The sequence below is a fragment of the Pinus tabuliformis genome, chromosome 3_2 (genome assembly GCF_031772625.1).
Source record: "Pinus tabuliformis cultivar Carrire ecotype Pingquan chromosome 3_2, CPIR1, whole genome shotgun sequence".
NCBI lineage: Eukaryota > Viridiplantae > Streptophyta > Pinopsida > Pinales > Pinaceae > Pinus > Pinus tabuliformis.
Window position 1 is genome coordinate 608,826,254 of NC_142302.1, and position 23,740 is coordinate 608,849,993.

General features: G+C 40.6%; 1 protein-coding gene across 8 annotated transcripts in view; it reads right to left on the minus strand.

The window, feature by feature from the left end:
- Positions 1 to 23,740, minus strand: part of LOC149182086 (uncharacterized) — a 511,265-nt gene that overhangs the window by 236,066 nt on the left and 251,459 nt on the right. For all 8 annotated transcript variants that reach the window (XR_016257052.1, XR_016257051.1, XM_089416746.1 and 5 more), the window contains exons 12-16: positions 19,938 to 20,167; positions 19,654 to 19,769; positions 19,443 to 19,485; positions 19,197 to 19,288; positions 3,661 to 3,709 (exon numbers count right to left, since the gene is read on the minus strand). Coding sequence is in view for 6 of the 8 variants with exons in the window: in XM_089416746.1 (XP_089272872.1) it covers positions 3,661 to 3,709; positions 19,197 to 19,288; positions 19,443 to 19,485; positions 19,654 to 19,769; positions 19,938 to 20,167 (530 nt within the window). In the remaining 2 variants the exon portion in view is untranslated. The remainder of the gene's footprint in view (positions 1 to 3,660; positions 3,710 to 19,196; positions 19,289 to 19,442; positions 19,486 to 19,653; positions 19,770 to 19,937; positions 20,168 to 23,740) is intronic.

Here is a 23,740-nt window from a genome sequence, read left to right on the forward strand (position 1 = left end):
TTGAGCTTGCACTGCATTCAATAAAATTAGAAACTTCAACACTGCGTTCCCATCTTTCTCCCGCTAGCGCAGTCTTCCTCGCTTCCTTACGACCTCCTTTCAGCCTCCTGCTGCAAGCCTACCCTCTGCTCTGTCTATTCCTCTGCTGTGTTAACCCTCAGCCCTCACCTGCTGCCCCTTCCCTCATTCTCCCTCACAGCCTGCTGCCTTCCCTACCTCTCAGCAGCTCTTTCTTCCATGCCACAGGGCCTTCCCTCTTCGCTGCATTGACTCCCTCCATTTGTCTTCCCTTCATCTCTTTAACGCAGCCCTTCCTTCCTTGCTGCGTTTACCTCCATCCCTTCCTTGCTTCGTGAAACCTCTTCCCTTCCATGCTGCTGTAGCAGCCTCCACCCAAACGCAGCACTAATTTCTTATATTTGGAGTGGTCTTTTGGCCCTGAAATTCGAAATTCTATCCACTGTGAGGCTTGGGACAGCAGTAAAAAACATCTATATCAGTCTTCAAAGCCCTTGACTGGCATCACTGTGGGAAAAAGATATTGGCTCCCGAGTTTATGATTCACTGAAAAATTTGTTGAGGACCTGGGTACATCGCTTCCAAGGCCTAGGGCCTTCAGGTTCCTTTCTCTAAACCTTTGCTTCTTTTCATTAAGTAATCTAACACAATCACTGGGATAAATACAATTTAAATTCATTATCTTAAGCTTAAAGACTGATCAGAGTAATTAATTTGCACCATTAGCTGAAAAGTATCAAGAGGTACTCAGTCAATTAGGCATCACTTTGGTATTTCAATTTACTATTGTTTCTCTGCTGTCTTGAAATCATTTCTGATGTTAAAGTGCTGAACATAACTTTCATTCACTGTTTTAATCACTGGTAGAACTGAAAGATAATTTTGGGACTGTTATTCATGAGATTTTAATATTTGTTGTTTCGTTATTGACATTTGACCTAAGTGTTTGGTTTTCATTTATCTTGCTGGAACAATGATATTTTCTGAGGTCTGTAATAAAATTACAGAGATCTGATATCACTATACAATGCTATTTTCAGGTTGCATTTAGCACTAAAATTTTGTATCTTGGTCATCGGTTTATCTCCTTTGCATCTGGTGATGAATTATGATCAATTTTGTGAATCTACAGCAGTGACACTTTATCATATCTTTGCCTTGCCTTCAGTATTTGATTTGCTATGAGGTCTAATACATCAAACTGTGGGCCTGTCTTAAGTGCTGGTGCAAGCGTTTAATTTTCGAAATATACCATTCATTTCTTTGTGTTTTGACGAGTATTGATTGCAGAATTACTTATCATTTTTTGCAAGGTATTACAGGAAGCCTTTGATAACTCTATGGTCTTTTTTGAATGATAATCTTTAGCATCTTATATTGAGATAATTGGCTGACTGTTATAAAATGCTCTAATTTCTCTTCACATTAATATCATTGATTTATGGTTATTGTAAAAGTTGGACATATCGGTCATATTTCATTAAGAGGCATACACTTTGTGAGCAATTGTATCTTTGACATCTTTGCTTCCTATTGGCGTTTGGGAACTTGGCACTTTGTCTTCTATGAGATTGTCTCCTATTTCATTAAGTATTCTTGTCATAAGGTTAATTTATACTAAGTACCTAAACATTAAACGATCTTATCTCAAGACTACTCACTCATCCTTTGCTAATCACATCTTGCATCTCTTTTTCATCATAATAATATTTTCCTTAGCAGCAGTTGTCCATCCTGTACTTGGTCCTAAATTTCTTAGCAAGATAGTTAACTCCACAAAGCATTGGTATCAATCTTATAAATCTAATCGAATCATTTAGGTCTTGTTATATCTAAACAAATATTTGGTCACTCAACTGTGTCTCCCGGACTGGTTGGTTCCCAGCGACTCCTCCATCATTCCATTTCCGTAGGGTCCAGCCCCCTTACTCTGTTGCTGGGAGACAGCGTAAACAGAGAGATTGGGGATCAGGGTGATAGCCCCCGATGTGAACCATTGTCGCGGTGCCTAGACATTTTGTGCAACAACAGGGCTCATATAGCCTAGCCGCAGGCCTCTTCATTGACTACTCCTCTCTCCATTTGATTTCAGGACTAACACATTTGATTGCAGAGGTCATTCTCATTTCTTTGAAGGATTTTCACATTAAGTTTGCGGCTAGGGCTTGGCCCTATTTTTTTGCATTTCACAATCACACGTTTTTTCAAGGGTTGCCGCAGGCCTAGAAGGCCTCAAATCACCTTGGTCGTGGGCCTCAAAGAGGCCGAAATTCTCTCACACCTCAAGCAAACACTAGTGACTATCAAGGGTTGTTGGCTGCCAGCTAAAGACAAATCCAGCAGAAAATTTCTCCTATGGGGTCACCCACTAGTGGTGGGTAACAGGACCCTTCTCGTAGGGCCTTGATCTACATTGTCAATCTTGATTGAGTGCGGGATTAATCTTCCTCTTTGGTTCTAATCTCTTAGCCCTAATCCTTGAATGAAATAGACAGATTATTAAGAGGGTTTCTTCTTGGCTTCATGAGTCTCTTTGATTCACCTTGACTCCATTACCCTTGTTGGACTTAGCATTAATCTCTAATTCCTTCAATCGCCTATTTTAAAACCTAAAAATCCCAAAACTTTATTTTACTGTGACTACTCTCACTTCACCATGTGCCTCATTGCTTATCCTTAGCAATGCCACTAGAGATAACACCCCTTTGAGCTAGAGGAGAGCTGGTCTAAAGTAAAGCGGATAGGTTATTGAGGTGATAGTGGTGACCATCCTAACAGGTGTCCCTCTTGTTGTACCCTGTGCATTAGAGATTTTATCATTAAGTACACTTTGGGAGGTAACACGCCACTTTTCCAACCCTTCCTTACCTAGAGAAATTGTCAGATACATCTCAACCAATTGTACCCTGAACTAGAAGAAAAAGATGGGCCTGGTATAAAACAAGGGCTTGCAGCCAGGATTCTACTCATGATAGTGATTTGGACTACATGTGCAACATCTTGAACACAACCAATGATGAAGCTTGCTTGCATTGTATTGATATTTATGCTACAATTTCTGGATCTATTGAGAGTGAGGAAAAGACAGAGGCCCTCATCATAGTGCAGGAAGACTTCGCTGACTAGCTTAATAAGAAATAGAATGTCATTCATCCAAGACATATCATCCATTATCTCTCTGCTAATATTGCCATGACCTCAAGGTCATTGCAATATTACAAACCAATTTCTTTATTAACTAACAATTCATAGAATTTGCAGTAGACAACAATAAAAACAGCGTACTAGAAGAAAGCCAGCATGCAGTTTTATGTCAAACTTTTCCAGCTCAAAAAATCAAAAAGTTCAAATTTTTTATAAAGAAAAAGATCATAGTAAATAATCACAAAATTTTTATCGCTCCCGCAGCAGGAATTGATTTGTATATACCTCTGAATTTTTACTCTAATATCATAGACCACTTTCATAAGAAAAGTTATCCGTTTATGAAGGAATTGACAAGTACCAATCAATATTAAGACAATAGCAGCCTTTGATAGCATATTTTATAGTAAAGAATTTATAATTTTGAGACTCTTAATCTCTAATTTTGAGACTGCTATTGACCTACGTCCAAAAGTTTATAAAGATAACCAAGCTTACCACAAGTTATTTTGTTTGTCTCATTCACAAAAACCCTCACTACATTTCCCTGCACAGAATTAAACCCGGTCAATAGCAGTCCAGAGAAAAAATAGAAAGGAATGTAAATTCTAGTCTAATCAGATAGATGTCATGTCTTTAATACAAGGTGCCCATTCATCAATTCACATCAAATAACTCACCATTTTAATTCAGGAATGGATTCAGCACATCAATTGTTAAATAATGTTCTTCACATCTTAGTTTGTGATGGCTTTCAAGTACATCCTCATAATAACTGTTTAACATGCATATAATTTTCTGACTTCGATTTATGTCTATTTTCTTTATAACATCAATTCTCTGGATGATTTTGCATCCCCCAAAATTTCTTTACAAGCTTTCGACAATTTTAATGCTAAAGACTAAAATGAAATGAAATGAAATAATTAATGTCCATCGATGAACAAAATATGTCATCGGGTAGAGAAAGTACCACCTGCCAAAATAGGTAATAGGGGAAATGAAAAGGTCATCTCCCAAGAGTAATTGTAAGTTTAATTCGTTACAACCACTTTAAATAAAATAAATATAAAGAGACTTTTCAAAACACACAAATCATAAATACTTTGTAAATCAAATGGACAATCCAAACTAGATGACAAATGCTATAGCTGGTAACCATGTCCTTGATAATTTGATATTATATAGTTGAATTGATAAAGAATTATATTATGCCTTGCTTTACCGTGTTACTTTAGATCAATATAAGATAAAAAGAGGCATTTTCAAGACACTCAAAGTGCTGAGTCATAAGCTCTAACACCTTGGAGCTTTTCAACAACATCAACACAATATCAATAGGCAAAGTGGTCATAATGGTTAAGAACATGTGTTTCCTCCATGGAGGTCATAGATTTGAATCAGGACAGGGTAGAGTATGTACACTGCCATAGACTAAGTGGTCAAATTGCTACATGGAGCGATTTCCTTGTCCCACAAAAAAAGGGGGTTTCATACATCATTTTCATGTCTAGCTAAGCCATGACATTAAAATTAGATTATTATTATTATTATTTAATAAATATATCCTCCACCTAATTATCAAATGAAACCTAAACGTATCAATGGGCTTTCAGGTGTGAAAACAATTTATAATCCTTAGTGCATCAATCTAAGTATAAATAGAGCATCCCATACAATACAATGCAATGTCCATAGTTTCACAAAAACTAATTTTCAATTGTTTTAAAGAAACCCATTGGATAATCTATCATAACTAGTCCTAAGCTGAAAATGCTACTACAAAGCCTTCTACTTGTAATTTTCCAATTGCCATTCATTTAATTCAGCATCTAAATTTTGGCCAATAGATAGACACAAACTAGCTAGAAAGTCTCCTACAGTATTTGGTTCAATGTTATCGTTGTTTGCAAGTACAGCTTGGTACAATTGTTTGAATTCCATGTCATCCCAAGGTTCTATATAGGGTTTCCCTTCCCATGGATTGGAAAAGGGAATCACAATGTTCTATTGTTTCCTTTGAGTTTTATCCTCTCTCCTTCTAGAGAGAGAGTCACTTTCGTCTTTCAACCCCAGTGTGTTGCAATTTCTAAGTCTAACTGTTAGAAACCCTTCATGTACTTTTTCTGATTTATTTCTGCCGACTTGTTCTGATTAATTAACAAGTTATTTACCATGTAAATACAAAAAATAAATACAAGTACATGCTCAACACATTACAGACCGTCAACTAAAGAAAACAAAACAAGCACACAAGTGACACTATTGTTTTTGGACCAATGTCCTCGGAAAACCCAATGCGGGAAAACCAGTGCAGCTATCTGAGGGTTTTATTATTATGCAATTTTTGAATACAGTATGGGTGCCAAAACATGCTCACCCAACAAAGAATAAACTCGGTAGTAGTACCTCTCTACTCAAAACCAGATATTCCGACTGAAACCCCGGATAAACACTCCAACAGCTCCCAGCTCCAATCTGCCCCACGAAAACCCCAGCGTTAGCCTCTAGGGACTGCGTCAGCACTTTCTCGCCCAGCGTCCGCCCAACGTCACCCTAGCTCACCCTGCATCAGCATCTGGAGGCACTGCATTAGCCCTTACAGCCTCTGCATCACCCATGTTGGCTCTCTGAGGCACTGCGCAACCCCTGGCTGGCTCTGCGTCCGTCTCCCGATTTCTGCGTTGATCCTCCTGGTACTATCTTTGCCTCTCTACTTCTATATTCACTGCCCCTCAGCTGCAACTCTGATTACTCTTTCGACTTCCTCAGCAAACCCTGCCCTAGAAAATCGAAATCTTGATCAACTCGGTGTGTTCTCCAAGTGACCCTCAAGCCACCTCTTATACTTTTCTCGTTGACAATTCAACAACCGAGATTAAATCCCTAATCAATGGCTAAAATTAATTATGGCTTGATCCATGACTTTTGGACCCTTCTCACACAGTTTTATATTAATTCACATTAATATTTTATTTTCCCTAAGTTTAGACTTAGGGTCTTCATTAAAAATATTAATTATTTTAATATCTCCCAAATTGTTTAGAATCTGCCCAAACCATATCTGGGTATTAGAGATCTCATGTGCTTTAGCCTCTCCACCAATTTTCGTGGCTAGAGCACATCCGATGCTACCCCAAATCAACACTCCCTCTTAGTGAGGACTGTGCTCTAGTAATACTCCTCACTAAGCATCACCATGATCATCTGGCATCGGTCCCTGCGAAGATGCTAGGCCTGTTGCCCAACATCCTCTGCACTGCTGCATCATGTACTGCTACCCATGGCCTTGCCACTGCCACTGTTGCATCTGTACGACAGCTCCCTCTGCATCCGTGTTGCTGCCCATGGCCCTGCCACTGCCATTGTTGCATCTACACTGCAACCCCTCTCATCATGCTGCATCGTGCTGCCCATAGCATTACCACTGCTAACTGTTGCACTGCAACTCAGTTACTAAGAAGTAAGCAACTGATCTCCCAAATCTGACATCTCCATGAGGCTAGACACACTCCTGATGTTGAAGCTCCCTCTGTCACTACCAAGTGCTCCCTCTGACTTCTGTGTTGCTGCAACAACTATGTGCATCTCACACTGCTGCCTCACGCTATCCTGAGACTCCTGCACTGTAGCTCCATCCGCATCCGTCTCTACCGACACCCGCCAATCCTGCTACTCCTCTTTGGTGCTCCCGTAGCAAGGTATAATCTAAGAGGTTGAGTACCTCAAGGATCCTGCCCCTCATCGCATGTAGTCCTCCTAACTACAGCTTGATGTCTCCCCACTTCTTCTCAAGTGGCACAATTGTCCTCCTCCTCGACTTCTTTCTCCGCCTTTGCAGGCGCTGACTTCAAGTCCGAAGCCTCTCCCTTACTCTTCTTCCTAGGACACTGGTTCACAAAATGACCCAGTTCTCCACAATAGAAGCACTTGACCTTGGAGAGGTCCAACTTCTTCCTCTTCTCCTACTTCCCTACAGATGCTAGAGTCGCATCTCCTTCTTCCTCTTTCTTGATCCTGACCCCTTTTTCCGCTACTCCCCGCCTTGGTCAACCATCTGATCTCTTCTTGACAAAGAGTCGCCCACAGTTCTTCCAAGTCTGGAACACTCGTCCTGCCCAGTATCCTCTGGACAAATACCTCCCAATCCTTCGCAATTGCGTTCAATGCGGTCCTCACCATCAATTCCTCATCCGGCGTGGCCCCTATGGAAGTTAGTTGGTCACGGATCTCCTTCAAGCGACCGAGGAAGACATCTATCTGCTCTCCCTTCTGCATCTGGTATGCCCTTAGTTGATTCTCCAGGAGCATCTTCTTCTGCACGGAAGTATGCTGTGTTGATTTGGGGTAGCATCGGATGTGCTCTAGCCACGAAAATTGGTGGAGAGGCTAAGGTACATGAGATCTCCAGTACCCAGAAAGGGTTTGGGCAGATTCTAAACAGTTTGGGAGATATTAAAATAATTAATATTTTTAATGGAGTCCCTAAGTCCAAACTTAGGGAAAATAAAATATGAATGTGAATTAATATAAAACTGTGTTAGAATGGTCCCAAAGTCATGGATCAAGCCAGATTGAATCTTATCCGTTGATTAGGGACTTAATCTCGGCCATTGATTTGTCAATGAGAAAAGTATAAGAGGGGGCTTGAGGGTCACTTGGAGAACACACCATGAGATCAAGATTTCGACTCTTTGGAGATGGGTTTGTTGAGAATGTTGAGAGAGTGATCAGAGTCGCAGCTGAGGGGCAATGAATACATAAGCAGAGAGGCAAAGATAACACCGGGAGGATCAGCATAGTAGCCGAAGAGAGGGACGCAGAAGCAGCCAAGGGTTAACGCGAAGCCAGCCAAGGCTCACGCAGAGCCAGCCAGGAGCTGCACAGTGCCTCAGAGGGCCACCGTGGGTGACACAGAGGGCCAGAGGACTGACACAGCGCCTCCAGAGGCTAACGCAGGCGAAGCCAAGGTGATGTTGGGCTAACTCAGCGCCAGAGAGGGTTGACGCAGCCCCTGGAGGCTGACGTTGGGGTTTTGTGGGGCAGATTGGAGCTGTGGAGCTGTCGGAGTGTTTATCTAGGGTTTTAGCCGGAATATTTGCTTCCGAGTAGAGAGGTACTACTGCCGATGTTTATTCTCTGTTGGGTGAGCCGGATTTGGCACCCAGATTGTATTCTGAAACTGCTTAATAAATCAAACCCTCAGATAGCTGCACCGGTTTTCCTGCATTGTGCTTTTCCGGGGACAGTAGTCCAAAAACAACGGTGTCACTTGTGTGCTTGTTTCTATTTCCTTCAATTGATGATCTATAATGTGTTAAGCATGTACTTGTATTTATTTCCAGTGTTTACATGGTAAGCAACTTGTTAATTAACAAAACAAGTAGATAGGAATAAATCAGTAAAGTGCACAAAGGGCTTCTAACATGTCAAAGTTAGAAATTCCAACATGGTATCAGAGCATGGTTGCATATCACAGGTGAACTAAAGACATTAGCCAAACAAAGCAACAACAACAGAAAAGCAGTTGTCTCGAGTGATAGAAGTTGTTCCTAGCAGAGTAGCAGCAAGGAAGGGGTGATGCAATGCCTGCGTCATCAAGATTGAGCCAAGAAGAGGTAGCGTAGAGGCTGAGGAATGCAAAGGCAAGCTCACGTAGAGCCACACAGAGGCTAGGAGGACTGACGCAGTTGGCTGAGGAGGCCGATTTGCCGGTGCTGGGATTGCGCAAAGCCTAGGAGCTCTAACCTTCAGTTTGTTAGGGTTTAGGAGGCTGTGGGTAAGTTGCAGAGTGAAGCTGGTGGGGTAATGTAGTCAAAACAATACCTAACAGGGCAAGGGCAAGGTAGAGGGAGTTGTTGCCGAGGCGGATTTCTAGCCAAGGAATCTGGATCAGTGTTGCAATTGCACAGACGATTGGAGAGGGGCATCTCGACATTGGTAGAAGGATTTTGAAGAGGGAAATCGAGGCTCAAAGGGAGTCACACCAAGAACTTCCAGGAGGGAAGTACAGGAGCAGCGAAATGGCACTACACAGGGTAAGAGACCAGGACAAATTGGACGGAGCCTCAAACTTTGTAGAATGGAAGGCTAAAATCTTATCCATACTAGACTGGAATCGTGTCAAGCACTTCGCTTTGAGGACGATAGTTATCCCAGTTGATCTGGCTGATAATGACTGGTACAAGAATGCAATGGCGAGGGCTAAGAGTATCATCCTTGATGGGGTCAAGGATCATATAGTACCACATATTGCCGAGAAGAACACGACACAAGAGATATGGGAAGCCCTGACCAAGTTGTATCAGCGTACTTCCGTGCAGAGGAAGATGTTAATTAAAGAAAAATCATAAAAGGCAAAAGACATATAAAGAAGGGTGGAAAAATCAAGGTTGGCGCACCTCATGTAGTGTGGGCTTCCTTTTCTCTAGCCACCCTTGTACCGCAACATGTGGCCTAGGGCTGCCTCTTTTCATTCCCTACTCCATTCATCTCTTTATCACATGTCACCACCTTTTGAAGTATGTACCTTGGACATATTATCCCTTTTAGAAGTAGAAACCACCTAATAGGATACTTGGTTAACCCCATTTGGAGCTTGGTGACATTAGCACATGCCAAAGCCCATTATGGAAGGCCATGTCATTATGAAGTCCCCACTTATTGTCCATGGTTTGTAAGCTCTTTTACTTGATTTCATTGATAACTTGTTGTACTGGAAGGCTAGGGGACGCAATGGATCTTATGCAAGATTGCAAGTGGTCTCCATCTTGGGTTTAGTCTCCCTATACAGAGTCTTAACCCTCTAGAGGGCTACATTGGCACATGTAGGGTGTGTGTTGAGAGCCATCAGCCTCCACAACAGTGGACAACACTCCATGGATCCCCATAGATGTTCAGAGATTGCTTGAGATTCACCCACTGGACGAAGAAAATGCACTTGGTTTACCTTCGCCCAGCTAGCCCCACAATTGTACCATGCACTTGGCAAATGACCCAGGACTTGTATGTTGATGTGGCATCACTTACACCATCATCTGAGCCCTTACAAATGATCTACAGGCATCTTTGACTTACTTGGAGACCCATGAGGTCACTTGTGTGCCCTCACAACCATTGGAAGCACCACAGGTTTATTATGTGGAGAACAAGGGGCCAACCCCTTGCCCCCTTACTTTTCGAAGTCCAATTCATCATTTTAGCACTTATGGACTTCATCAGGCCCCTCAAAGAGCCCAGCGACATGCATTATTGATTATTCAACCTTTTGGTAGGCTTATTATTTTGTTTATGAGCTAGTTTGGTGGCCTTGTCACCAATAGATAGTTATTTGCACATTATTTTAGTTGATGGGCTAATGTAAGCTCAAATTAGGTAATTCGAATTCCTAATGAATGTATAAATAGGAGAGACATGAATTCATTTTGATCATCACTTGGATTGTATCATTCTCTCTCTTGAGAATTTCACATTTCTTTCTTGAAGGATGAATTAGAGCATGGATTAATTTTGATGTTTGGATTGGACATTCTTATCTTGGAGCTTCTTTAATGGCAAAGGTGTTGATGGTTGGATATGTTCTCTTACATGTAAGTACACATCCTTAATGTTATTCTTGTTTTACCTTGTCATATGCATTGGAAAGGGATTTTTGCTATACTAGGGCTAATTGTTGCATTGCATCATTGCAAAATTATGGAATTATTGTTTCTATATAGCATCTCTCAATGTATGGGCCACGTATGTTGAATGAAATCTCCCAGGGATAATTCTATCATTGAATTTATCTTGATAAGCCATTTATTTTTGCAAAGCGAAGTATAAATCTTTAAGGTCACTTCCTCTTTCCCTAAAGGCCAAACGAAGTAGTCCTAAGCCTCCTTGACTGAGAAACGAAGTCCTTTCTCATCATTCTCCTAGACTCCATTCTGCCCAAGAGATTAGGCACTGGTATACCAATAGGTGGTCACTCAAAGAAACATTTTTCTTTACCTTTCCCTCTTCATTCTAAGCCTAGTCACGCTGGGCCACCTAGGGCATCACTTTCCCGACAAAGTAGCCATAGAAAAAGTTCGATCTCCTAGCCTCTACTACATTGGTGTGTCCTCAAGGTATCCTCCGAATTTGAAGAAATTTTGGCGATGGGATTGTGAGATATCCCAAGCCCTAGCTCTGTGATCAAACTTTGCCTTAGTGTCCCTAGGCTAGCAACTCATAGGATCAATTTGACAGCTCTAAGTGAAGACGCTTGCTTTGATCCTTTCCCCTTCCTTGTCTGGGTTAAGATCATCATTGGTTGCTAAACTCCCTCCCCTTAACCTAGGTTGGGTCCACTTGATCCCGTGTGGTCCTATACCTTTCAAAAGTTATTTCTTCAAGAACCACTTGGCAAACCAAGTTCAACAAGGATTTTATGGATTGAGAAACTACTTTACAATACAAATTCCTTAAACCTAGCTCTTAAATCCTCACCTCCTTCTCCTATAAAGCTTTGTACCTTGTTTGAAGATCAAGCAAGCTCTATTCTTAACCCCCCCTTCTAGGAAAAGGATCATTAAGGTCACTTCACATCCATCTATTGATTCATCCTTCACAAGTGACTTTCCATATACTGGGTCTCCTCCCATCGGTGAAATTCCGTAAAGAGTAGGGAATCTTAGCTTAGGTGATAGTGGCTAAGTCTCCATTGTTGCCCTTGATCTAGTACTTGACCCTTTAGGAGCCCCTTTTAGGCCCCCTCCTAGTTTGAGCAGTAACAAGGCCGACTTGATCTTTCATGAAGACTGACTTGTTGCAGCTCGTTGACAAGGTCTTGGAGGGTCTTTTATGACTCATAAATTTCTTTTACATGATACAAGATGCCAAAGGGGTCTTACATGTATGACAATGACTCTTTTGACTTCATAATTCTATGAAAAACCTAGAAGCACTCAATGAGTGCTTGACCTACAAATAAATTTACCTTGAGCATGAAATCCATGCATCAGGAAATAAAATTATAAATTTATTTTTCTCGTCATCAAATCCATAAAATCATGATTACAAAAGACATTATTAAGATCGAACTTAGTTACACATTTCAACACTCCCTCTTAACTAGGGAGGTATTCATAATCCATTCATGGTACTTGGACATTCTCATACTAAAGAATTCTCAAAAGAAGAGTCTGATTGGGAAGCCATTTCATAAGCTACTTACTCGGCTTATACCAGTGCATCTCATCGTACCAACTAGCATTGTCACATACCAAGGCCTTGACTAACAACTCTATCTCTCCACAAGATCAGAGCACAATGCTGGCGAAATAAACACTGATAGACACCATCATAATTGTCTCTTCAGGCACATACCCCACCCGGATGTTCACAAAGTATGTCCTTCTAAGACAATTTTTGTCTTGGAATAACACATCCTCAAGGAATTTTTAACTACTCTTACCTATTGGATGCCCTACCACATCCTCAAAGAGTATCAAAAACCGGATGCCTACCCAATCCTCCATTACTTCTTTATAACACGAAGACAAGAATTGTTTGTCTATCTCTCCCTCATGGCCTTCACTGACACTTACGGTTGTTAGTCTTGTTCAAGTGCATGACAAATGAAGTAGAGAACCATATCCATCATTCCCTCTTAACCAGGGAGGATCTAATGATTCTTATACAAGGAATATACCCAAGCTCCCTCTTAACCAGGGACTTGCCAAAGCTCCCTTTCAACTAGGGACTTGTTTCAACAATAGTTATCCGCTCTATGGCGGAGATCATGGTATTATCAGCTGCTTGTAGGGCTCCTCTTTCTGCATCATGTCATGAACTTCAACTTCTTCATTATGGAGCCTTCTTCATAATAACTTCTTTGTAGGTCTTGTTATCACTTAGAGAAACCCCTGATTGTGGGGAAAAACTCTAATGTAACCTCTAACCAATCTTTTGAATTGAAAGCTAGCCCTTTCAATTCGAAGGGGGATCTCTTTTATAACTTAGTCAAATATGATTGGTTATGTAGTTATGTACTTAAAACAATGACTAGATATTTTGAAACAAGGCTTCAAAATGTGGTAGGTGATAGAATTCCATAGGGCACGGAGTCAAATATTTAGCTTAACAAGAAAAGGAACCAAAACACTCACAGAGACAGGGTAGTTGAGATACTTTAGGATTTAAAATTGATGAGATGGAATGCACAATATGAGGGTAACAGTATACTTATAAGTTATAAGAAATGTTGCAAACATCGTCACCGAGATAAAATAGGCAAGGATCTGGAAAACCAAAAAATCGTAAAAATCGATAAAATATCGGTAAACATTGTCAAAATCAAGATACCATCAAAATATTCGTAAAAATCAGCAAACGTTGGCTAGGCCAGTACTTACAGAAAACAACTCCACCAATTTGTCATAGATTTCCTTCATTGTTTTTAACTTTGCAACATAAGGCATGAGAGAATCCTTAATTGACTCAATGAAGATCCTTTGTCCCTTATTTCTCCTTTCATGTATTTTGGTAGTGCTTTAGCTTGCTCTTGAGATGGTTTGGTGATGGAGCCCTTTACATATTCAATGACTTCATTTTCCATGAGAATTAAGTCAATTCTCTTCTTCCATGCAAGGTAGTTCGAGGTCCCGACCAATTTATTGTTCTCCTTGCAGAATGAGGTCATTTGGTTTGTAGATTGAGACATAAAAATATAGAATACTTGTCAAGTGAAGATGCTCCTTTGAAGATGATATCTTCAACTTGATGCCTTCTTGATGATGTTGACAATAGAAGATTCCTCCTTGATGAAGAAGTCTTCTACTAGATGTTGATAGATGTCTTTCTTCAAGTATGCTTGAAATTTGATTCTTTCTTCAACAAGAGGGAGATCACCTTGATGATGATGGTAATGATTCTTCTTGCTTCCTTTGGATGTAGAAATGTAGAGTGTGGAGACTTCAAGTGTAGAATCCTTCTTTGAATGGGTGTAGGGTCTTTGAGGTCTTCTTCTTCTTGTGATGATGTGATCCTTGTCCTTGTGATGTTATGGACGGTCCTTCTTGATGCCATTGTTTCTCCATGGTGGTTGATGCTCTTAATGCTTCTTTTTGTACTCATCCCTTGTGTATCCTTCTTCAATGGTGTCATATCCCTTGCCAAAACCATTTGTAACAGGCTTTGTCTCTACACAATTTTTCCATGGAAAAGGACCCCAGTAGTTTCAGCTTAGGGACTTGAGGAGAAATACGGTCAAATTAGTTTGCTAGTGGAAGGTGGGGGCCACCCACATGGGAATGCATCCAAGGCAATTTGAATTGCTTGGAGTGAATTCGTATAGCTGTTGGAGGGGCCAACATGAGGCAAAGGAAGGCCCACAAAGTCATGAGGAAGAGCTTCTCACTTGGTCATTCATTCACTCTTGCATATTGAAATTTACTTGACTGTTTGCTCGCGCTGCTTAGCCAAGTCAATTGGTTGTTCAGCCACGAATCTCTCAAGTGAGAGATTCAACCTTACCTTCGGAGGACTACAAGTTCCACCCTAGGAAGGCAGTTCCATAGCATCTTGAGGAGCACCATGGAGTATTCACAGCACATCCATTCAACCATCACCAAGAAGTGCGTATTTCTGGGCCAGTAGGTAGAGAACACGCAGTAGAGGGAGGAGCTTCATTGGGCCAGCCATTAGCCGGGGAAACCAGGGAATTCGAAGGACATCTGTGGGTCAGCACTCAAGAGGATTTTGGGAGCAAGGGAGTGCAACAAACAAGCAGTTCGAGTTCCAGTCTTGAAGGACAACACAGAGGGCCAGTCTAGGCAAACACGTGGGTCTTGAGGGAAGGAGCTACAGCCCACAATCTTAGTTGGAAAGCAAGGAAATTCATAGGAGAGCTCATCCCAGTGATTTGGGGTAGTTGGTGGGAGGTTTTCCAGCTTCATTCCAGTAGGCCGAGTTTTGCAGTTGCAGCAAAGGTTAGGGCTCCTTAGGGGTCTAATTTTAGAAATCTGAACTAGGCCAAACCCTTCCTAGGTTTTAGTGGGATTTGGCTAAGGAGCCAGGAGCTGAAATCTTATAATTTTCTGAGCATGGGAAGCAGTGATTCCAGCCCTTTGATTCCAGCAGACAGTGCAGTTTCTAGGCAGCGCAGACCAGTTTTGGTGCAGCAGTTGGGCAGCTTTTAGGTCAACATTTTCTCACCTGGGTTTTGTCACGCTTGTCCTTAGAGACAAGCCCAAGTGCACCATTCTATTTTATCATTGTATCTGCTCTTGAAGATTTAATAAAATGGCTCAACAATTCTCTATTTCCAACGTTCTCATGGGTGTCTGATGTGTATTTCGTTTTTCTGATTGCTAGATTGTTTTCTTGCTTTGTTTATCATTTAATTTCTTGTTTAGGAACATTACAAATGGAGTGATCTTCAAGCTGCCTCTTCTTCTTGTTGTAGTCACCTTAGCTCAGATACCATGTTGAGAAATTCAGCGGCAGCTAGATTTGACGATTTCTCTTACTTTGATAATTGCTTGTGATGTTCTCTTACTTAACTTGATGTACTTGTAGTTAGCTCTTCTTTACTTGATTATTATAGTGTTCTTTAATCATCAAACAACTACCAAACAATGAAGAATAACGAGACAAGAGGACAGAAAATGTACGCTGCAAGCTAGGGCCAAAACCTCTCCTTTTGAGAGGAAAACCCACAAGAATTCTTCTCTTCTTGTAGAATGTTCAGATGACAAATTCCAATACCTATGACCCTTGACAAAGACCCTTCCAAGACCAAGTCAAACCTCTTCTTTTATCAGCTCTTCTTTCACAAGGTCAATGCTAGTCAAACTTGCTCCAATCCTTTAGATTTTGGCTTGTTGCTTCAGGATTGCAGTTTTCGGCCTCTACCACAAAAACCCTAGTTGGCACAGATGAGAGATTTGATGGTGAACTCTGCCTTCTAACTTCTTCGCTTGGATAGACTTCACTTCTTTGACTACTCGACTTGTAAACTTGAAGCTTCTTGACACTTAACTCGGCTCCTTGAAGTGACTGTAATTTGGTCTTGTTGTAGTAAAAGTGATGCCCTAACTTCTTCGGACGTGTGGAGGATGACAGCCCAAAAACAGTCCCAAAACCTTGATTTCGCTTCTCCTTTTTATCTCCTCTTTTCACTCGCTATTATGGTCTTCTTGTCTCTAATTGAACTTTCTGAATGCTGGATAAATGGTCTCCAGATAAGGTCGCCTTCTTCTTATTTATAGTCTTCTTTAGGTGGTCGATTAGCTCTTTCTTGAGGTTGACTTGTCACTATGTAGGCCAACTCCTCTTAATGTAGGCCAACTTGTCTTGGAGGTGGTCTTTTGACTTACAAAAATTCCTTTGACATGATACAATATGCCCAATGGGGTCTTTACATATGACAATCACTTCTTTGACTTTTTGACTCAATGGAAAAACCTAGGAGCACTTCAATGAGCACTTAACCTACAAATAAATTAACCTTGAGCATGAAACCCATGCTACAAAATAATAATAATAAAATTGCATTTTCTCTTTTCATCAAATAAAATTATGATTACATTAGATATTATGAAGACCGAACCTAGTTATACATTTCAACAAATACCCTGTTAAGGTGGGGAAATTCATTGCCCACCAGGGGTTGGGACAATCATGGGTACCTTAATGATGTAAGGGGCCAATATAAGGGGCCCTAGGAACCACGATGATGGCTGTAATGATAGGGGTAGAGCTCATGTTTGGCTTTTGCCCATGTATTAAATTTGTATATCCCAACCATCTTTTGCATTCTATGGCATATTTCCTGTTTAGAGTGGCCAAATTATGCTTTTTCCTTTCCTTTTAGCTACATCAACCTCTAGGGCATCACTTCAGGCCTGACCCAAGGTGTGGACAAGAGGAGGGGGTGGCTAACTCCTTATGGACCCAATGGACAAATGTGGATCCGGATGAGATATATGGTGAATGGGGTTATAATGAGTGAAGTGGGGCAATGTATATGGTGTCGAGAAGCGGGACCATGCAACCAAAATCGGGGTTTCCCATGTAGTGCGACACCTAAAGCTAGTATCCAATAAAGGAGATCCCACAGGACTAGGATACAAGGTTAAGCATCAAATTCGACAAAGGAGACAAGAGTACAAACCAAGCTCACTCTTTCCACTGAACCCGCCCCACTAATCCATGCCCAAAAGTGTCCATGATAAGTAAACAAAAATATCCAACTACACAATGAAAAGCTATACCTTTCGGGTTGGAAGGCCTACCTTCAAACATACAATCATAATAGATAGGAAAGGAAGGATATGGCTGGCTCAGGTGGCGGAGATGGTGGCACATTGAGCTATCTAGTGGCTGCAAAGGGTTGCTGGTTGCAGGCTGAGGACCATCTAGAAAAAAAAAATTCTCCTATGGGTATCACCCACAAGTGGTGGGTAACAGGATCCATGATTAATAAAGATGGCTCAGTGATTTGTTGGTGTATAATGTGTATCTGATTTGCTGGTTGTGTTATCTCGCTATTTATTTTGTTATTATCTGCATTTTGAGTTCATCTATGTTTATTTACTGTATTTTCCCAAAAGGAATATTACATTATATATAATGAATAAGATAGATTTAATGAAATGATATGATTACAAAGCCATCTGATGATATACTTCTATTGACTGGTCACCATGGTTGATAAGTATTGTCAGTTGATTAGATCATTCCTTTTAGTCAAGATGTGTTACTTCACCAATTATTATTATTATTATGTTCACTACAACTCTCCTGGAAATGTGATGTGGGTGGCTCCAAAATAACCTCGTTGAAAATGTAATCAAGCTGCCAATAGTGCTTCTAGATGGAGATATAATGGAACATCAAGGATGGGAACAAAAATATAAGAAATAATAAACACACACATTGTTGTGTAACCATAATCCACTCTTCTTCAGTGCAACAAGTAAAATGATAAAGAGTAAGAGAAGGAGAAATTACCTTTACTGAAATCGCATTTCCTGAAGAAATGCATTGGAACACTAATATGATTCCAAACATGTAGGTTCTCAAAGATAAAGTGGTCATGACAGATAAATAGTAGAAAAGGAAATTCCATATGCTGTTATAGGTATCCCTTGAAAAATCATAGAAGGAATCTGCCCTGAACATTTTTTGCTGCTATTTACAGTAATGCAGGGAAAGGTAGCTACAAGTCCAGCTTCACTCAGAACTTGGCATAGGAGAGACTCTCAGAATGTTAAGAGTCATGATACCAAATATCATTCTTGACCAACAAACCTCCAGTGAAGATAATATTGAATCTGTATTCAAGAGCAATGAAGGGCAGATTTGGCTAGCAAGAAATAAGATTCCCTTCCAATAAAAAACTTTCAAACCACTATTTGGTTATGTTCCATATTAGAAGTGCTGAAATACTTAAAACAAAAAAAAATCAAGGTTCTGGATAAAAGAGAAAAGAAAGAGAAAGCAGGGGAAGGGGGTGGTTTAAACCAGGCCTCCATGTTAATAAGAGTTCAATCACCTTGCTGCTTACCACTAGACCACCCTCCTATGGGTGGGGGGGTGGTTTAACCCAAGCTTCCATGCTAATATGAGTCCAATCACCTTGCTGCTTACCACTAGACCACACTCCTATGGTGAGGGGGTGCGTTTTAACCCAGGCCTCCATGTTAATATGAGTCCAATCAGCTTGCTGCTTACCACTAGACCACACTCCTGTTTGGGAAGGGGGGGGGGGGTTGTTTAACCCAAGCCTCCATGTTAATAAGAGTCCAATCACCTTGTTGCTTACCACTAGACCACACTCCTATGGGCAAGGTACCATTATTGTTGATCTCATGACAAAATATTTTATGTTTCTTGATATGTGTTGAATTCAATAATTTCCCTTTTCTGCTTAACAATAACAGAATGGATTTCATTAATCTAATGGGTTAGGATTTTGAAAAACTGAGGAATACCAATTAACTATGAATGAAAAGAATAATCTTTATGCAACAACTCAAACAGAGGCTTTCAAGCATTAACCACACCTGTCGACCTCTCTCGTTTAGAGGGGTACAATCAATGGAAATCCATGCATCAACATCATCTGCTGTGATAGTATATTGAGGTTGGCCTGCCCCTGTTCTAACATATGCAAAACATTTTAGTTAAAAAGCATCCAACAGCAGCTAATCATTGCATTAATAAACAACATTTATAAACTGAAATCCTTTCAATGTGCAAGTCCTATGATATTGACAAGCATTCAGAATCTGCAATGTGTTGATGCATACCCTCAATGAAGCATTCAGTGCCATCTTCAAAGTGACGAAACCACTAAGAATACAACAATAAAGTTAGCCAGCAATAACAAAGTAAGGATATACCCCAGTCTAGCATCTTGTTGCAGTCCTTGGCTTGGGCAAATATTCTAAATGAATACTAATTTCAAATAAGCACATTACATGCAAGAATATGAATAAGTTAGTGTTTCATGAATCAGACCTGAAAAACACAAAGAGAAGTGCCATTGATAGAAATTCCAGATGCTTCTAATGTATTCCCTGGTACAGGTTCACCAGTAATTTGGAAATTTTCTATCGCAGGCAGAAGATCATCTTCTGCAAATATAGTTTTTCTAGGAAAAATAAGAATCCCAATAGGGCATTGCAACCATATAGCAATCTGAAATTGAAAACCTAAAATCCATACTGAGTGCTTTATGCGTTAGAGCTAGTAATTATATGAAATGTAAAATTGGAAAAAACTGCAATAATATTCTTCATCACCTTCTGAAATATACGTGTTTGACTCTTCCGGTAGCATTGGCAAATAAGGAGAATTCCGTGCAGTATCTCGTGGTGTTTGATCTTTATCTTTCACGGATCGAACCCCTGTAGTCTCTTCTACCTCATTACCAGCATAAGGACCATTTACTTTTGCATGTACAGGAAACATTGAGCGCGTGTCATTTTGTGCAGGTAAAGACCCATTAGCTGGAGCTTGTGGTTCAAAAGTACTGTCATTAAGTGTTAGATTGAGAAATCAGACTCTGATAAACATTGACATAAAATTTAGTAATTTTCCAGTAAACATTGCCATAAAGTTTAGTAAATTTAAAAATTTACACACTTTTACATTCCCCTTTCATTAGTGTCTATGATAAGATAATCCCACCTTGAAGAAAGCCATCAAGCACTCCCCAGACATACAGACAAATCACCACATCTAACAGTATGCTCCTTAAAGCAATTGTTCAGGATATATTGTTACACGGTTCATAGGCAACATCCAACTGACTGATGATCAACCAGAATGTTAAATGGCCACATTGACTGTTTCTAAATGGTGTACTTTTTCCAATCCCTGTGTCATTATTGTTACCCCTCTTCCAGCAGGTGATCGGAATTTATGAAGGGAACAATACAGTGAAACTTGACTTCTATTAATAAAATGAAAATGCTGAAACTGTATAAAAGCAGAATGAAAACAAACTAACTTGAATGGTGTTAGCTTATCTTTGAGAAGAGATGTGACAGCTACACGCCTTCGCTGAACTATCTTACAATCAGGCTCCAAGGCCTTTTTAATATTTATCATAAAGAAGCAATGACAAACCCTAAACATCCAAAAACTTAACCCTAGGGGATGAAGCGCTAAAGACTTGTTGGCCCTGATGGGATAAGTTGGAACGTCAACTTCCAGGGGTCGTAACTTTGGCATACAATCTCCATTTGGTACACACAATAGCCCATTGGAAAGGTCTATCCGAGAAGCACATTTCCTAAATGCCATTGGTAGTCAATGCATTTCCCGAAAAAATGCCATTTAGGGCCTCAAAACAGCTCTAGAAGTTCAAAACCTAAAAACTGTAATAGAAAATTGTGTTGTAATCCAATGGAATAGTTTGGATGGTCACCAATATTCACCCAGATCAGTTCTCCCCCATTAGGAAGCAATGGTCTCCATTGCATTGAATGCCTCCATTAGATGGGGAAACTTCTGTTGAACTTGGCCCCTGGTGAGCCACTTGCCTTGGTGCAAGAGATGGCCGGCATTGACAACCCAATACAACTAGATGCTTTGTTGGTGAGTGCTCTTAATATGTGTGTCCATGATCTGATCAATTGTGGCTTGCTCAATGCAATCTAGACTGAGCTTTGTCAGTGTCAATTCCTCTATGATTTTTGATGTGTCCAACAATGCTGGAAAGTATGGCTGAAGCAGTGTTTTTAAAACCGGAACCGGCGACCGGACCGGTCCACCTAATGAATCGGTTTACCGACCGGAACCGGTCTAACCGGGACTGGTTTGGTCTAAACGAACCGGTTTTTAAAAGATACATTAAATAATTAATTTTTAATGAAACAAAACTATTTTTAAGATGTAAAACCATGATTCCAAGCCAATAGAGACAAAATATGCAAAGTTTGCTCATTTATATACCATGTAAAGGTGAATATATCAAAACACCTTTACTTCCCCCCCAAAACCCCTAAACCACAGTCAAAATCCGCCTTTTTGCACCGTCATTACTTGTATTGCTATGGTTTAAGAGCTGACCATTATTTTAAATTAGTTTAGGTGACTAAGGTTGCTGTAAGCACTGATGTGGGGTCCCATAACCACCTCATGGATGGAGACTGGAATAAATAGTCCTTGTTTATTACTAAGATTGATAGAGTATATCTGCAATTGTAAATTAAAATACTGGATAATGATTGATTGATAAGAATTTATTAAGAATGATATCAACATTGGGCCTCTTGACTGTGTATAGATATACAGTGATTGGTCACGAGGTGTGTGGCCTTTGACCTTTCATTGGCATAATTAGTACTGTTCCTACTACATTGCCACCCTCTTAAGAATGTTTTGTTCTCAAAGCATAGTAAATGAGATTTTCTCTTGCTGAGCATGCTTTCTTGGTAGCATCATCTTTATTTGGTTGTGGGAGTTTGACTCAGTTCTTGATTTGAGTGATGGTGAGGTTCCTTTGCAGTGTGGTTACACAGGTGATCTGTTGATTTAAAACTTATGACTGATGAAGTCGATTCACACTGATACAATGGTCTGCAATCTGGTACTGGGTAAGGTGAAATCGCTCTAAGGTCCAAAACTTGTATGTCATATCTGCATTTTGAAGCTAAGATCAGTTAAGTCATTGTTCCTGAAGCGGAAACAGAGGTTTGCATTAGGTATACTGTCTGATTATGCTGTTGTATGCTCATAATTGATATTTAGAAGCTACACTATGTTTGTTTTTACTATTGCATGATGTTTGGAATGAGATCAGGGCTGTTATAAAAGACTCTCAATGTTACAAAGGTTGCTATAGATCTTCTATAGTCTTTCTTGGCCCTTGCTATTGTATAATGCTTGGTGTGTTGAATGGTGAACCTCTAAGGAAATAATTATAATTTGAAGTCTGCTGCTACCTGTTGACAGAGACATCATATGGATTAACTTGGAGAAGTATTTCCGAGGCTGTAAAGTACTTGCTGGTTGATTTGTTCATTGCTGCAGTATACTATTGTTGACTCATAAATTGTTGATCTGCTGAGTATGATGTTGAATAGGATGCTGATAATATGTTGTTGATGCCCAGAGCTCCAAGAATGTTTTGTTAGATTGTGTGCTATTGATCAAAGAAGATTTTTGCTTAGGGTTTGTATAGCAGAGATGTATTGTAAGTTAAAACTGTTTCGTTTGAACAGCATGCCTAAAACCGGCCGGTTTAGGACAGAACCGGCCGGTTTGATACAAACCGGCCGGTTCCGTCCTAAACCGGCCGGTTTTTCACCGGTTAGGGCAAAAACTGGGCGAAGGGGGCCTTCCAACCGGGTTTTTTGGCCGGTTCGGACCGGCCAGCTAGCTAACCGGCCGGTTTGACCGGTTACCGGTTTTTCAAAACGGTTTTAAAAACTATGGGCTGAAGGCAGTCCATATTGAACATTGGGTGCAAGCCAAGGAAGTAGGGGGGAAACTTAGCTCAAAGGCATTGTCACCCACAGCCTTGGTGATGAGGTAAGGTCCAAAGTGCAAAAGTCGAAGCTTTCGATGAGCCTTGTTACCCACCAAAATGGGCAACCCTATAGGAGAAATTTCTTCTCCTATTCTTCACACCCAATCGGCTAGTCAGCAGCCCTGAACACCCACCACTAGTTGATGACATGCCATTATATTTCCACCACCTACATCAGCCATATGTTTCTCACCCATCCAGCATGAGCACATGGACGAAGATGGGCTTCCAATCAAAAGGTACTTGTGTTTGTTTGTATTTTGGCATTTGATATGGATTATGGGGTGACCTGGAAGGAGGGGGGTTTTGACAATGATCTTGTTCCCACAACCTAAATGTGGGGTTAATCTTTGATCCTAGTCCAATGGGCCCGGTTACCCACCACTTCGTGGGTGATATCCCCAGGAGACATTTTTCTCCATGATGAACCTCAATCAGCAGCCAGTAGCCCCTTGCAGCCTCCTACTAGATCATTGTGCCATTTCTCTGCCACCTGAAACAGCCATGTGGTCCCTCACCCACCCATATTGATTGTATCTTTGAAGGTGGGCCTCCCGAATCTAAAAG